Source organism: Octodon degus, unplaced genomic scaffold (assembly GCF_000260255.1).
Source record: "Octodon degus isolate 3935 unplaced genomic scaffold, OctDeg1.0 scaffold00071, whole genome shotgun sequence".
Lineage (NCBI taxonomy): Eukaryota > Metazoa > Chordata > Mammalia > Rodentia > Octodontidae > Octodon > Octodon degus.
In genome coordinates this window covers 7850716-7868440 of record NW_004524647.1, presented here as the reverse complement: position 1 = coordinate 7868440, position 17725 = coordinate 7850716, and the positions used below count along the sequence as shown (strand labels likewise).

The 17725-nt window shown below is 41.2% G+C and overlaps 1 protein-coding gene across 1 annotated transcript in view; it reads right to left on the bottom strand.

Annotated features, from left to right (window-relative positions):
• The window catches only part of Susd5 (sushi domain containing 5), a gene marked incomplete at its 5' end in the record, with an annotated part of 61744 nt that extends 44033 nt beyond the window's left edge, over nucleotides 1–17711 (bottom strand). The window contains 3 exons of the mRNA XM_004635303.2: nucleotides 5782–5900; nucleotides 11725–11902; nucleotides 17624–17711. Of these exons, the coding sequence (XP_004635360.1) occupies nucleotides 5782–5900; nucleotides 11725–11902; nucleotides 17624–17711 (385 nt within the window). The remainder of the gene's footprint in view (nucleotides 1–5781; nucleotides 5901–11724; nucleotides 11903–17623) is intronic.
• Between the last annotated feature and the right edge of the window lie 14 nt (nucleotides 17712–17725).

Sequence of the window (17725 nt, the reverse complement as noted above, 5' to 3'; positions counted from 1 at the left end):
TATATCCCTTCAATATATATGGTATCTCCTTGCTTCTAAAAATGTTGGTATGCATTTCCTAAGAACAAAGACACTCTTATATAAGTACAGTACAGTTACCAAAATCAGGAAATTTAAACATTGATACCATACTATTTTTAATTCACAATCTATATTCAAATTTCATCAAATATAGCTTTTTTTCCTAGTCCATATGATCCAAGATCAAAAGTTTCATTTCACTGCCAAGTTTTTTATGCTATCTAAAAAAAGTTGCTAGAAAAGTTGTTGCACCCTTCTCTCCCTCATTTTTTTGTTTTGTTTTGTCTTTTTTATCATTAACATTTTTTAAGAGTAGGATGCCCTACAACTTCAGCTGTTATGGTTTGTGTCTAGATATCCCCTCAAAGCCTCACACAGTCATAGAGTTTTGTTGTTTTTCCTGTCTTCTGCTGGTATCAACTGTTGCTCTTCTACCCTGTACCAGCTTGTCTTGGAGCCAACTGATTATAGACTGAAACTTCCATAAACTATGAGCTAAATAAACTCTTCCTTTTTTTTTTCAGAACCAGGAATTGAACTCAGGCCCTGTACTTGCCTGGGAATTGCTTATTCTACTGAGCCATCTCCCTGACCCAACCTTTCCCTCTTTAACTCTGGCATCAGGCATTTTGTCTCAGGAATGAGGAAAAGGAACTAACACAGAATTTAGTATCAAGAGTGGGGTTGGGGTTGGGGAGATGGCTCAGTAGGATAAGTGCTTGCCTGGCAAGTACAAGGGCCTGAGTTCAATCCCCGGTTCCAAAAAAAAAAAAAAAAAAGGAGTGGGGTCATTTCTGCGCCTGTACCTGACCATATGGTTTAGAGGGCTTTGGATGGCTTATGCAAAGAGTTTGGAAAGGTTCAGACATATTGGCTGAAAAAATAGCACTGGGATGCCTTTGGCTATACTGTATAGGACATTCTAGTCAGAGCTCAGAAGACTAGAAAGCTGATAGAAATCCCACTGGTAACGACCAAGTCCAGGAAGTTTCTGTTAGGAAGAAGGACTTTATTGGCTGTTTGACTCCAGATGATGTGTGTTATGGATTGGCAGAAAATATGTCTGTATTTTGCTTTTCCATAGACTTTGCCTGGGACTGAGATTAAGGTTGTCAAACTAATTTTGTAAAAGAAATTTAAGGAAATGAATATTGAGGCAATGGCATGGCTATTTTTTTGGGACTTTTAGCCATATCTATGTTAAAAATCAAGATCAAAGAGCCCAGCAAGATAATTTACAATATTATGGGCTTGGTCAGAAAATAAATCTGTGGTCTTCAAAGATAGAGAAGAGGAAATCTTAATTGCTAAGACAGAACAGAAGAATAAAAATGGTGGCCTGAGGGCATCACAAGAAATAGCAGGACTCTGCCCTTTACAGCTTCAAAATTGCAAAAGTGAAAGACTTTGCTTTGAGAAGAAAACTCCAGCACACCATATTCCAGAATGGCAGCAGCATAGAGAATTTGTTCCTCAGAATTGAACTCAGAGTGCTCAGCAATCTAGGCACTTGACCCTTATAGCCAAGTGAGAAGGAAGCCTGGCTACTGCTCTAGCTGGTAACAGACCTTGGCATAGTCCATATAGCACTGGTTTTAGGCACATGCAGAATGCATGTGTGGTCAGGAAGCCTTCTACTCAGATTTCAGAAGGCCTGGGAGGCCAGACAGGTTGCTTGAGAGGAAAGTGTATAAAGCTGTACGTGTGAGGCCAAAGGTGCAATGGAGAACCCAGAAGTTTGTAGAAGCCAGGAATGCGGATCATCAGAGGAAAACTGAAAGTAGAGAACAAAGTGGGCCTAAGAGAGAAGCCATGGGAGTTTTACTCACTAGCAGTGCCCTTTGGAGTTGACATGTTGCCACAGCTTGCCTTGGATGCTGCATATGGAATTATAGCACTTAATGTTTGCCTTGCTGGATTTTAGACTGGCATTGGTCCCATTCTTTTGTATCTCTGTTTGTAACTTTTGGAATGGAAATGTCTGTCTTGTGCCATTGAATGTTGGAAGTGTTCAACTTTCATTTGTATAGGGACTAACAACTAAGAGTTTGCCTTAAATATCTGAGGAGATTTTTGACTTGGATTTTTCAGCAATGTTGAAACTGTTGGGAATTTGGCAACTGTTAGAGATTGCTAAAATGACTTTTGCATAAAGGGATGGACATGGGTCTTGGGGGGGGCAGGGGCAGAATGTTAGGGTTTGGGTCTAGATGTCTCCCCAAAGCCTCATGCAGTCATAGGCTTTTTTCTTCAGAGGTGGTTGAATCTACAGTGTATGACTAATTCATAGTGCAATGCTGGGATTAAGGGTAAGTGATTGCTGGATCAGTCCACTGATTAGATTGGCACCATCCTAATCCTGGTAGACAGGATACAATATAAGGGACAGAAAGAGCTCCCCTCTCTCCTCCCTCTTCTCCTCCTTCTCCCCCTCCTTCTTCCTTCTCTTGTTGCTTTACTGACTTTCACTGCCATAACTGCTGCCCTCTGCTATGAGCCACTCTGCCTTGGAGCCAAATGATTATAGACTAAAACTTCTACAAACTGGGATCTAAATAAATTTCTTCCCCTTTAACTTTGGGCATTGGATATTTTGTCTCAGCAATGAGGAAAAATAACACATCAACTTTTTAAAAAGAGAACAAAAAATAGAAAAGAAAGAAAGAAAGACGGGCCAGCTAGATAGCTCAGGAGACTAAAGCACCTGCTTAGGCAGAGCGCAGTGGCTGGGGTTTGATCCCCTGCATACCCTGCCAGCCCTGTCCCCAGGGCATGCTGAGATAGCAATTGAGACTGGGCGTGGTGGTGTGTGCCTATAATCCCAGTGCTTGGGAGGCTGAAAACAGGAGAATCACTACGAGTCTGATCTATGTAGTGAGACCCTGTAGACCTTGTAGACCCTATACCAAATACATAAAAAAATTTAAAGAAACCAAAAACTATACAAAATTTCACTAAACAAAATAATAGGAATTCAACAATGGTTGCTATATTGCTTAACGTTGTCTTCAAATTAGTTGTTCAGATTACTAGATATAAACATGCAAAATTGATTTTTCAAAAGTTATAAGAAATTAAAAAGGAGAAGAAAAAGTACTAACTGTTTCTTTCATAGACCAACAGAAATCAGCTGTACAATTATCCATGCTATCCTGTATATATACATAAATATATATCTTTTTCCCTTCCTTCTTTATTTCTTTTGTCCTCTTCCTCATCAGCTTTGTTAATGTTGCCTGGTGATTACACTGAGTTATGTGGTTTGGGGCAGTAACATCATTCAATCAATTTGTTCTTCTAAGTGCAACACATGAGAAGGCACATTACGGTGGTTTGCCCACCACTCAAATATGGAGTATCACGGCTTTGATCATCACGTCCTAGAGGACATACACGAATGTTCCTATCTCTGGCTTTATGTTCTATGATTGTGGGCAAAAGGGGCACAGAGTTAAATTCACATGACCTGTGTGATGGCCTTGAAGTCGACATTTCAGGCTGCATTGTTGTTTGATAAGGAACGCACAGCTCTGCCCCAAGCCCAGCAGCAAAGTTACCTGCTAACAGTCAGCTTACTACAGCATCCTTAGCAGGCCCAGCCAAGACTAGCACGAGAATAACATAAATCAGTAGTTCACAGTTGTGAGCAAAAGAAATAGTCCTTTTAAGGCACCACATCTTGTAGTGCTGTGCTACATCACAATAGCTAACTGATGCTTCTTATTCTTCAGGGGAAAAAGCTAGGGCTCTATTAATTTCAGATCATTGAAGAAATAATTGTTCCAGTTTTCTTCCGGCTATGTCTTATCTCTTCTAGAGACCTGGCTCTGCCTATGTGTGTGATTCAAAGGATCATTTTAATTATGTGGTTTGACACAAGGCCAAGGACAAATCACAGTGCCACATCTCTTTGTTGCTTGACTAGATGGATCAAGAGGCTTCCTTAATGTTCTTCCATAGAAATCAGCTAATGAAGACTCTCTCTGGACGGAGACCCCAGAGCAGAAGAGAAGCTTCTCGCTAATAAGCTGACAGCCACCTGGTGGGGCTTATGTTTCACTCCGGCTCATCCATGTACCAGCTCCTTAACCTCTTCCCTGTGGATGGGGATTTGGTGCATCTGGGATGCAGCCTGAGGATTTGTATTTTTACCAGGTGCATCTGCTTGCTATTTCTAATGATCAGAGAAGTTTGGGAAATCCTGCATTATAAAGGACTTCTTAACACAGGCTGTGGGGAATGGTGAGACAGCTCAGTAGAATAAGCGCTTTCCTGGCAAGTGCAAGGGTCTGAGTTCAAACCTTGGTTCCACCAAAAAAAAAAAGAAAGAACACAGGCTGTGCTTTAAAATCATTGGGATTTTTAAAAAATCCTTACTGTCTGAAACATTTCCTTCCAGCAGAATCTCTAGGGCTGGCACCCAAGCATCAGTATATTTTTTAAATACTTCCCAGAGGAGCAGTGTGCAGCCAAGCAGAACCTGTGCTGATTTCTGTGACTAATGATTAAGAAACCGACTTTTTCTCTATTGGCAGAAAAATCCTCCTTCAATAGCACTTGTTTCTGATAATGAAGGTGTACGTATTATGATGCTCATGAAATCCTGCCCCGCGGGCTTTTTATGGTTTTCTCCCTCAGCGCTCAGCTGATTTTCCAGGAGGAAGTTGAATTTTTTTCTCCTGAAAAGCTATTTTCTAAGTCTTATAATTTTTTTTAAACAAAATTCACATTTTATTTAGATTGAAATAAACTATACAAAATTTTCTTCACCAAAAATAACAGCAATATTTTCTGTATTATTTCTAGATAAACCACAAAACATTCGTTTTGTAGGTTTTCCAGATTTTGTTTATAAATCAAGATGAGGCAGTAGATAGTTGTGGAAAAAGATGGAAGAAAACAGACAATTCAGTTGCCTGTATGATGGCCTCTGATTCCATATGGACCATGAAGCAGAAGTGTTCGACATTTTCCTGCTAAGAAGCTTAAGAAGATGTAGGCTCAACAAAGGAATGGAAACAGCAACAACCAGATGTGGAGTACAGTAGCAAGCTTTTCCATTCAAACTGTAACCTCTTCTTTTAGGTTCATTTCATAAAAACAAAATCTACACTGAAATCTGGTGAGCTCACAAACTTTTCAGCTAAGGGAATTACTAGAAAAAAGCTTATAAATTTATTTCTGGGGGAAAAAAAGGACTTTTTCCTTTTTGCTGCGCTGTTTGCTACGAGAGACTGAAGTACGGGTTCTGAGCATCAGCAGCTGGAGCAGGTGTTGCCAGGGCTCTGCCCTTCTCCTGAGAGACACAGCCGATTGCCACGCACAGAGGTCCTGGGTGGGCACCTACTCTATGCTGGAGGGCAGCATTTGGGTTACTGAAACTCTCCACCTATTGAAACAGAAAACCCCGCAAAAGGTCCTGGGAATTTCCATCTTCAGCAGTAGCCCCTTCACCAGTGACAGGTGCACTGGTATGAATGTGCCAGCTGCCCTACTCTGCCTCTAGACATCTCCTGAAAGGCGGGCCAAAGTCACTCCTACCTCCTCACCAACGTGAGCTTGACTTAATTTTGCACCTCGGCATGGCCACCTTCCCTTTCCTATCCAATTCTTCCCTTCCCATTGGCTTTTTCTTGGAAGTCCTTTTATAAAACATGTCAGAGAGTCCTCATCTCAAAGATTTCTTCTACTGAACCAATTCTAAGGCAGCAACTGCCAAGACTGCAACCTCCAGGACCTTTACAAGGCGGTGGCACTGACCTTCGTCCTTAATACACAGAGCACTGTACATGCCTCCAGGAGCGGGGCTGCTCTCAATTCGCACACCAACAGCTCTCGTGATCTGCTGTTCATCACTCCCTTTGCTACACACAGTTGTCCTAGAACAGACAAAGGAGACACTGAGTTAGCAGAACTTCTCTGAATTGAAAGAAAGGGAAAAGAATAGTTCTTTTCTGCTATCAACTCTGACTCAGCAGATATTCTTCTTGATTCACGAGCTTTGACTGAAAGTGTCAATATGGAAACACTCTCCTCCCAAAGTCAACATTCAGCTAATACTTGAGTTGCAGTCACAGGTATCAATACAAGTTTCAGGGGCAATATACTCTTGGCCTCCTAGTGTAGTTTAACTTCACAACATTTTGCTCTTTTTCCTGTTATTTTTTCACATTTCTTAAGATAGATCTTTAGTTCATGAACCTTCAGCTTTCTTCATTTTCTAACACAAATATTTAATGTGCTGTGTTTCCTTCCAGGGATACTTTTAGTAGCACTAGATTAGCTTGGGTATATTTTTGACATTATCCAATACTAAATATGTTCTGAATTCTATTATAACCTGAAGTTCGTCCCAGGATTTGTTTAGGAATAGCTTGTGTAACAGCGAATAGTCAAATTTTTAACAATTCTCCTGGCAAGCTGGGCACAGTAGCACATGTCTGTAGCCTTAGCTCCTTGGGGGGCTGGGTTAGGGGGACTGGTTGAGGGCCTGAGTTTCAGACCAGTGGGAACAACACAGCAAGATTACACATGAAAACAAAGAAAAAAGCCCAACCTAAGCCAAACAAAAACCACTTGACACTCTGTTTATAATATGAACATCTGTCTACTTATACTTGATCACCAATTTCTTTTAATTTAGATCTGCTATCTTACACATCTGTAATGGGTGATACATTGTGTCGACTTGAGAAGTTTAGAAGTTTAAACAGGTGACTCAGTAGGGGCCAAGGATTCCCACTCTGTGAACATCCTCATTCTGTGCAAGAGGAGGGCAGAGAAATGCTGTGGGTGCTACACCTGTGCTGGGGGTGGTCACCTGCTTACAATATATAGGGGAAAAAAGAGGCGTGCATTCCCCGCTTTTGCTGTCCTCTGTCACCTTGCAGTGTTTCCCTGTGTCATGCCACTCTGCCTTGGAGCCAGCTGGTTATGGACTGAAACCTCCATAAACTGGGAGCTAAATAAAACTTTCCTCCCTAATTTTGGGTGTCAGATATTTTGTCTGAGCAAAGAGAAAAAACCAACTGAGACAACATCTGACCCATTTGTGTGTGTTTCATCCTTCCTCTCCCTATTTTGGATCATCTGAATTCCTTTTATGGGGGGGGGAAGAGCACTGAATTTCTTCCTCTGTATGGATTTGACTATTATTTATCCTTTTACTATTCCTTTAAGTAGAACCCAGAAGTTACTTCTACCCTTTTCCTCAGTAATGTAACATAAGGTACAATGTATTGAATTAAGATACTTTTCACCTACACTATTTTAGTGTGTAGTATTTATTGCTATTTTATATAAATTACATAATTGCAATGTGCCCATATTATTTCTTCTATTCATTATTTTATCCCATGTCTACAAGATTCTACCTACAATTAGTTTTCCCTGCCTGAAGAATCCCCTTGAAGTGTTTCTTTTTATGAAGAACAAATATAATGGATTTTCTCAATTTTCATCTATCTGATAAGGTCTTCATCTCACCTTTAATACTGAATGATATTTTCACTGGGTATAGAATTTTTAGCTTGACAGCAGCTTTGTTTCAGCACTTTGATGATATTGTGTTTGGGCATTCAATATCAATTTATTATTTTTCCTTTGAAAGTAAGCTTTTTCCTCAATTTTTAATTTTTTTTACTTTTATTTGATTCCTATCAGCCTTCCATGATATGCCGAGTTGTGGATTTCTTTTTATGTGTTGTAGCTGGGCTGTGCAGGACTTTCTGAATCTGTGCTTGCTAGTCTTAAACCTCGGCTGGTCTCAAATTCATAGTGATCCTCCTGTCTCAGCCTCCTAAGTGCTGGGATTACAGGTGAGCCCCACCATACTCAGCTTCTTCATGCTTTTCTTCAGCTGTTGATCATTCTCATGTGCTTTTATGCCACCTCCTTCCTCTTCTGTTTAGAATTCTGATTACATTCACCTGCATTGTGTTTTCCACTTTCCTCTATACTTTTCACCTTTCCCTTGTGTTACTTATTCTGGATCTCTCTCTCTCTCTCTCTCTCTCTCTCTCTCTCTCTCTCTCTCACACACACACACACACACATCTTGCAATTCACTAATAATCTCTTTTGACCAGGAAGACAACAATATGCAATATATTAATTATTTTAACTGTCCTACTAACCTGTTTTGAAACTGTTTCATTGCTATTTTATCTTTCCTCATTAAAATGAATAAAAAATAATCTCTTTTCAACTTTTTTGAGTTTAGTACTGGGCATTAAACTCAGGGCCTTTTCACTGAGCTACATCTCTAGACTTTTAAAAAATTTTCAGACAGGTTCTCACTAAATCATTAAGTTGGCCAGGAAGTGCTTGAATTTGTGATCCTCCTGCCTCAGCCTCCCAGAATTCTGGGATTACATGTGCTAGGATTAAAATGCCTGACTTCTATGGCATTTTTAAAATCTGCTCTCAAATTCATCAACTTCTTAATTATAGTTACTGTGTTTCTTTTTTTAAAAAAAATATTAAATTTTTATTTATTTAACATTTATTTAGAGTGTGTGTGTGTGTGTGTGTGGCCAGCTCAGCCCACCTGGGGGCAGGGCTGGCTGGCATGTGGTGCTGGGGGATCGAACCGCGGTCCCTGTGCTTTGCCAAGCTTGTTCCAAGTAGGTGCTTTAGACCACTGAGCCATCTCTCCAGCCCCAGTTACTGTGTTTCATTTGCAGAGTTTCCATTTGGATATTTTTAATAGGTCCTCTGCCAAACTTCTTATATTTTATATATTTGAAAATGCTTGTTTGTTTTGATTTCTTGTTTGTTTGTTTGTTTTGAGTAAGAGTCTTGCTATGCATTTTAAGCTAGTCCTGAACTTGGCATGTAGCCCAGCCTGCCCTTGAACTCATGACAATCCTCCTGCCTCAGGCTCCTGAGTGCTTGGATCACAGCCATGCACTACCATACCTGGTCTATCTTTAAATATTATAAGAGTAGTTAAAATCTGAATCTACCAATGCAAATATCTGGAACTTCTATTAGCTACTTTTCTTCCTGGATTCTATTTTGTATTTACTTTGTCTCCTGATGTGACTAGTTATTTTGTATTGTGTGAAAAGTTCTACAGTGGCTAACATTGCTAGCTGAAGTAAATAGAAACATTGTGTGATATTTTTTTCCTCAAAAGAGAATTTTCATTGATTCTTCCAAAGACCAGGAGCCCTAGAAATGGAATCCAGAATCTCTGCCATCCAAATCCAAGGTGTTGGAGGATTTGATGGCTTTCTCCTCGGAAAGCCTCTGGCCAGTTACCTCCTATTCCTGGAGTACAGCTCAGTAAGGTGCACACTTCCAAAGTAAAATGGCTCACCACACCCCCTCTGTGCAGAAGTTGAAGTAAAACTCCAGCCCTGTGAGGCTGTCACTCAGCTTTTCAGACACCTTTAAGGAATATGCAAATACTCCCAGGAAACTTGTGGCCCCAAACTCTGAATTCACTTTAGATCTTAATTCTTCTCTGGATTTATGTGTACACTCAACACAAATTCAGGGGGATACAGGTCATGTCTGCTATAAATCTATTATGTCATAACTGTAAGATGCACCAGGAACTTTAATAATTGCTTTTTGGTGTATGAGTGGTGAGAGAGCCATGCAGAAATACCCACTGTGAAATGTACATACCAATGGTCAGGTACTTCCTGGGCCCAGAAATATTAAAATGAGAAGATAAAATACATTCTGGTGTTGTGTAATAATACAATGTGCACATGTATGTTTTCCTTATAAAGAAGTATCTCCTTAACAGGCAGAGACCTCTCTTGTGAAGTCCAGCAAACTCACAGAAGACAGACCTTTGCGGTGACCCAGTAGAATAATGACTGTCTTCTCATGTCTGGGAAGCCTCAGCCAGTCCCAGGCTGGCTCTCCAGGATCGCTGAGTACCCTGATCCCATGAAGAAATTGTAGGAATGGGGTTACAAAAAATATTCCTACTTGGTTACATTATGGAAAGGAGCACGGATATAAAATACAAGGCAGAAAAGACCCCAGCTCCAGACTCCGTGCAGTGCCCTGGCTCCAGCCTCCGTGGGCCTCTTCCATTTAGTCACTGCTCCATGCTCAGTACATTTGGAGGCGCGAGTGGGCTGGGCTGTGTCTTGCGTGGACACTGCCAGCAGGCCAGAGTCATCGTCAACCAAAGCTGATTTGCTCTTTCACATTCCTCTAGCATGAAGGAGAACATGGAACAGCACCTGCCTTCTTGGAGACAGACAGGAGCAGCACTATTGGGAAGTTTCCTCTCAGCTGGCCATAGAGTTACTCCTCTGGGGTCTTCCACAGATCAGGAGCACAGACAGAACACGGGGGAGCAAGTTGGCCCTGTTTATCCCATCTAGGAATTGAGCTGGGAAGACTCACAGGCTGATGATACCTCAACAGTGGGCTAAGATCAGCTGGACGCATCTTTGATCACTGCTGGCAGCTTATTCCAGCTTTTGGCTAGGACTCTGGTTAGAGCTGTTGACAAGAGGTCCTACGCAAGGCTCCCTCATGTGGCCTGGCCTCCCTGACAGCACAGTGGTCTCAAAATAGACTTTATATAGCATCTTAAGTCTACAAAGGTAAGTGTCTCTCACACTCAGGTGGAAGCTGCTTGGCTTTTCCCACCAAACCTTAGTAGTCACCAAGTGTCACTCTTACACCTTCAGTGGGCAGACCGCACCGTGCTGTGTGCAAGCAGACACAGGGCACACCTCTCGTTGTGAGTGGCTTAGAGAACTGGTGGCTGTGATTTCATTAATCAATATTAATTATTTAAGTGATAAGAGAATGATTGATAAAGAGTATAATCACAATAATAATAATTTTTTTCCCAAGTACAATGCTTACGTATTTGTAATAAACGCATACACAATGCTTGTTCTGGGCCAGGCACTATTTTCTAAGCACTTTACCTTTTATTTAAAAAAATTACATTTATTTAATTTCTTGGTTTTTTATTTATTTTTTATGTGTTTAGTACAGGGTCTACTGGATTTCACTACACAAATCGGACTCATAGTGATCCTCCTGTTTTCAGCCTCCCAAGTGCTGGGGTTACAGCTGCAGTCTCAATTGCCATCTCAGTGTGCCCTGGGGGCGGGGCCAGTGCAGCAAGCAGGGGTTTGAACCACGCTTGCTGTTTGCCTAAGCAGGAGCTTTAATCTGCTGAACTATCTCAGCCCCAATTTCTTTTTTTTTTTTTATTGGTTATACAAATGAATGAGTTTAACTTTGGCAGAGTCATACAGGCACATACCATACTTTGATCATTTGCATTCCCCATCACCCCCCAGCACCCCACTCCAACTTTGGTGGCTATGTTTTAAAACCTCCATCCCATATTCTTATGCATCAACATGCAGATGAATTTCTGCAGGAAAAAGGCTATAAAGGCCATATACTGAACAATGAAATTAGCAACTATAACCTCTCAGGTGGGAAAGAAGAAGCTCATTGCATACATGCATCACTTGAAATTTTTACAATGTATTTTTGTAACTTAAAGAGAAAACTCCAAATAAGAAAAAGGAAAGAATTGTGATGTAACTCCGGATCAATATATTTATATAAGAATTTGAAACCAGAATGTGCTGAAATCCCCTGCTCACTGCACTTTGTCTGTCCTGGCACCACCCCAGGATGATTGCTGAGCACTCATCTAAGCCCTGGCAGGGCAGTCGGGGCAAGGTGGAAAGGAGAACTCACCCGAGGGTGCCATCTGCCAGCCAGCCTGTGGTGCACACTGCTAAGGCACAGTCCTGGACCACCCTGTGCAGCTCGTCCGCAGACACCAGGTGGGCGCCCCTGCTCTTACAGGAGAGCCGAGCTGCCTCCAGGTCCAGGCCTTGAGAGCCGTTTTGAGACTCCAGCACAAAGAGCTTCCCTGTGTAAAGACAAGCACAAACACACATGGGTTCTAGGATTCATAGGACCTTAATCTCAGCAAATGCACTGACTGGAAGACACCCAAAAGGCAGCTTCCCAACTGCCTGAGACCCAAACACAGCCACTCTCTCTGCATCCCATCCCTGGGACCAAGTGATAACAGTTACACTAGTGTTTTCATCTTTGCTCTTATCTTTAAAAAAAAAATTAGATAGGGTTTCACTATGTTGCCCAGGCTGGTCTGGAACTTATAGAGTGAATGACCCTTTTGTCTCAGCCTCCCCAGTAGCTGCGACTCCAGGTATGTGCCACCACCACACCTGGCTTGCTATTACCTTCTTTAAAAAGGCAAACAAAATCAGCTGCTCTGGCATGCTGTATGTCATGCTATCTGGATGTTACTCATATTTTAAAAGGTGCTTTACACTCCACCACATTGCAGGGTTCAGTGAAGTCCCCCTGAATTGAGTCACTTGATGGTCTTGAAGGCACAATTCAAGCCTCAGTTTTGCCTTCCTCTGCTTCCTGCAGCCCTGAGGTGACTCTCTCTATAGAAGGTTGCTTCTCCTTCCTCTGTCCCTTGCCTTTGAGCTTCTGAAGCTTTTCTCACAGTAAATTCATTCATGTCTGTAGTCCTTCTCTTCTACTGGACCAAACAGCCTAGATCCTGCCTGGTACACCTTCTTCCCGCAGCACAACAGTCGGCAGGTGTGCAGTGACCTACGTGGTAATGACAGCACAGACTCAGGCAGAGGTGGAAGCCCAGCCTAAAAGCAAAAGGGAGCTCCAGGCAAGGGAACCGCAGTGTAGGAGGAGGCACTGTGGTCCCCAGGATCCTCTAGGAGGGATAAAGTAGTGCTTTGGACAGCGCTACCTGACTTTACATAAAGCCAGGGAAGAAAAAAACAAACCAAACTAAACCAGGTAGAATGAAACACTTCCATCTGTCAGCATTTTTTTCCAGTACTGGGGACTGAACCTAGGGCATTTGCTTTGTGCTATATCCCCAGCCTGACACCCCCTTATTTTGAGACAGGATCTTGCTAAATCACCCAGGATGAGCTCAACTTTGATCCTTCTGCCAAAGCCTCCCGGAGTGCTAGGATTACAGGGCTATGTCACCACGCTTGGCTAGCAGACTTTTCATAATGATCTTGCTGGAACAAGACAAGACACCTGACTGCACATAAAACTACAGAATGCACATTCATTTTGGGCACATACAAAACATTTGGAAAAATAATCAAATATTGAGCTACCAAACAAATTAAAAAAAAATCTCAAAAAACCAAAATCATATCAAGTATCTTTTGGACCACAATACAAGCTAGCACCCTTTTTAAAAAATTGTCAAGCATTTACATCTCTATTATGAGCCAGGTGTTATTCAAATTATAAATATTCATTATGTTAATCCTCAAAATAGTGCTGACATAGGTGTTATTACTATCCCCATTTTTTAGCATAATACTTGTTCAAGATCACATAGTAGAGATATAAAACCAGTCAGTTTGGTTCTCTGTCAGTAGTTTTTTTCTTTTTTGAGATAGGGTCTTGCTATGTAGTTGAGGCTGGCCTTGAGTTTACTACATAGCCCAGGCTAGACTTAAACTCGCAGCCGTTCTCCTGCCTCAGCCTCCCAGGTGCTGGGATTACAAGCATGCACCACCATGCCCAGCAATTTTTTTTTATTAGTTTATGTTTGCAATACATTAAGTGATATCCCTGTTAATGATCATTAATCAACATGCTTCTACATTGCCTATTGATAACAACGTGTAAGTGGGAAATCTCCTTGAATATGGAAGCTACAAAATATACTTCTAACTGAACCATGTACTCAAACAATCAGAAAGTATTCTAATTTAAAGGACAAAAACTTGTGGAAAAACTAGCTTAGAAATTTATAATTTTCAAGGCTCATGTTATAAAAGTGGTATAATTAAAATATCAATGATCTAAGATCTTTATCTTTAAAACCTAAACCTAAAAAGAAATCACAAAAATCTTAGCTTTTAAAGAAGTAGAAAAAAGGAAATAACAGAGCAGAAGTCAATGAAGTGTAAAGGCAGAATTACACTAAAGAAAACAAACAAAGCCAGAAATTTGAGTTTTTCTCAAAAGAATAACAAAGTTTACAATCTCCTAGCCAAACTGATCAAGGCAAAAAGCAAGAATACAAATGACCAACATAGGGGCCGGGGAGATGACTCAGTAGAATAAGCACTTCCCTGGCAAGCGCAAGGCCCTGAGTTCAATCCTCGGTTCCACAAAAAAAACCCAACAACAACAACAATAAAAAACAACAAATGGCCAAGATCAAGAAGGAAAGGGAGCATTTCTACACATCCCAAGATGCTGAAATAATGGTTACAGATGATGAGGTTAGTTGTGCCAGTATGTTTGGCAATTTGGGTGAAATGGGCAAATTTCTTAAAAAAAAAAAAAACTTAGAAAACGGAAACAAATAAATTTTAAAATCTGAATATTCTTTTATCTGCTAAAGAAATAAAATCATTATTCAAAATTTTCCACAAGAAAAATTTCAAATGCAAATGATCTTACTACTAAAACCCACAAACAAAAATAAAACCCGCAAACAAACAAATTACTAACACCAACAACAAAAAGACAAAAATGTCTCACCTTATAACAACGCTTTCTGAGAATAAAAGAGGAAACAAGTTTCCAGTTCATTTAGGAACTGTCATAACCCTGATGAGAAATGAAAATTATAGGCCAATATAGTAACTAATAGGATCAATGATCCTAAATCTGTTGCCCTCACTTCAGGTTCAATTCAAAGTTTTCTCATTGTAAAATTTTTCTCTAGTATTCCATCCACACACAGTTTTAAAGACCATGCTTACACAAATGACACCTTTTCCTCTTCAGATCAAATCTTTTCTGTGCATTCTGTCCCCAGAACAACAGAAATAATACCTGATAGGGTGCCTCTACACCTAGTCTTGCCTGTTTAACCTACCCTCCCTACTTTACAGTTAGGGTGATCTCTTCAAAATGCAAGTGTGAGGCTGGGCGTGGCACACACTCCTGCAATCCCAGCATTTGCAGGGCTGACACAGGAGAATTGCAAATTTGAGCCCAGCCTAGGGAATTTAATGAGACCCTATTTAAAAAAAAATTTTTTTTTAAAGATTGAGGATATAGCTCAGTGGGAAGCCCTGGGTTTGATTCCCAGTTCAGAAGAAAGGGAGTTAGGGGTAAATCTGATCAGTCACTGTACCTGAAACCATTTCAACAGCCTCCTATTCCATGAGTCTCCATGTTATGGTGCCCTGGCAGCCTCTCCAGCATCATCTCAGACCACTTCAGCCTTGCCGCTCTGCCTCAGCTACTCACCACAAGTCCCATCTGCAACTACCACTTAAAGTTCTTCCAAGTCTTCTTCCTGGGCACTCTTCCCTTTCCTTTGCCTCCTAAATTCTTACTTATCTTTCAGAGTCTCCTGCACCAAGGCAAATTATTCCAATTTAGGCTCTACCACAGGCAGAGCACCTTCTTTAATCATATTCATTACAAAATTGCAATTTAACATTTCTTTTTTAGGATTAATTGTCTAATGATTCGCTTCCCCACTGGGTATTTAAGCTTTCTGATAGAAAGTACCTATTTCACTTCATCATTCTACTTTCACCGGCAAGAACAGTACCTGTTATATAGTAGACATTCAATAAATAGCTGTTGAATTAATTATTCTTTCTCTGCAATCACTAGTCAAAACAGTTTATTTGCATTGAGCTAATATAATTTTTTTTCCATTTCAAGAGTGTTTAAAAGTATGTAGTAGGCCTCCCTTACGTATGAGATACATGTCTAAATAGTCAAATGTAAACTTATTTCATTTGAATTGTTCTTATGAACTTATCTTTAAAAAATAGTTTCTGTCTCAATCTATGTCTTCAAATATCTGTAATGCATCACAATTTACTTAACATCATTTCCGGCTCCTCTTGTCACCTAGCACACAAATAACTAAGTTAACTACCTAAGTGGTGGTAGTTAAACATACATTTATTAAAGAATCCTTTCATAATATAGCCTATAATTCTTCAATGGCTCTATTATAAAAGTGGGAACTCAGCAAATGCAATTTCTTAAAAGGAAGTGTATTTGCAATTCTCCACTGGGGAAGCAGAGAAGACAAAAGGGAGAGGGCGGTGAGGAAGTTTCTCTGGCACTCAGTACCAAGGTGGTATGGACCTGAGTGTGTCTTCACCTTCCCTTTGCCCAGTGACAGTTCTGCCTTCACCTTTCTTTGACTCATAACAAGACCATTAGGCATGAAATATTGAGCCTCATCCATGGGGCATTTCACTTACAAACATCATGGACTGCGAAAATACTTCTTTAAAAGGAATTAAAATTGGTATAAAAGAATACATTGCTTACAAATTAATAAGCTTCAGTACACTCCACTTACATTTCTTAGAATCAACTTAATTTTTATAAGTACATCAGGACAAAAATACTAAAGAATGTCCAGCAGACTGCTAATATGAGGTTTAAGTTGGGGGTGAAGTAGAATGAGATTCGTAAAATGGTGTGTGCACAACATAATGATTCACTCAAAACAACAACAACAACAACAACAAAAACCAAGTCAATGGATTGTACAATTTAAAAGGGTAAATTTCATGTGAATTTGATCTCAACTTAAAGAATTAACAGTGGTCACTACTTGCTTTGAAAGTTAAAAATGTTTTGCCTCTAACTTTGAAGATCTGAAGCAATGAGTCATTAATTAGAAAGAGCTTTTCAAGCATGGACTTAACAAAGGGCATAAAAATTGTAAAATAATCTGTAGCTTTTTTCTCTTGCCCCTTCCCTTTTCTTTAACCACCACACTTCTTTTTGCCCAGCCTTTTGGCAGCCCCACTATGCTTTGCTGGAAAAGAATGGCGTTTTAAAATCCTGAAAGCATTTGTCCTGAATCAGCTGAGGGCTTTTCGCCTCTATCAATCTTTATTATCCTAAGTGTGGCCTTACTAGCAACCCCTTGCGGGTATGAGGATGCTAGCTTTTAAATTTGCTTTCTTCAGAGTCTCCTGAGCCAAGTTTATAGGGGTTTTGTTCCAACAGCAAAACACAGCTGGATCAGCTTTTCAAAACGGAACTGTTACAAGGCCCGATCCCGCTAATTTATGGGAAATAGTAAATGCTGACTTCAGGTTCAAAAGACAACCCAAAGTAGGACAGTTCTCAGGAGTCTGCTACAGTCGGACCCCTACATACTGCTCTATCTCATGCCCCCTCCCCTTATCATTTATCCCATTCCTGGTGCCACCGGGCTTTGGACCAGCTATTCCTCTCCAGTTTCCTCCTCCTTTCCCCTATACCTTGGGGGATTCCCACTCATCTTTCAGATCTTCCTGGACCCAAGCAAAGTCTCCGAGGGCGTTTTCTAATCACTGGCCTTGTGGTTGGCACATTTTAAATAGACACTGAGAAATTGAGGGATCTAGAAAATTAACCCCAATATACCCTAGACCCGATTGCGACCCTAAGAACTTCCACGGAGCCCTTGGAAACTAGCACCGGGCCGCAGGACCAGCACGTCTCTCCTTGAGCCCCGCCACAGGGAGGCAAAACCCAAAAGCCCGGGACCCGCTGGCCGGAGGAGGACGCTGTGTCGCCGGGCGGCCGCCCTCCTCCTTCCTCCGCCAGGCCGCCCAGGCCCGCGACCCCGCGCACTTACCATCCGCTCGCACCGACAGGCGCTGCAGTCCGAGCAGGAGCAGCGCGGCCGCCCAGAGCGCGCACAGACGGCGGCGCGCCGGGGCGCAGGGGCCGGGGCCCG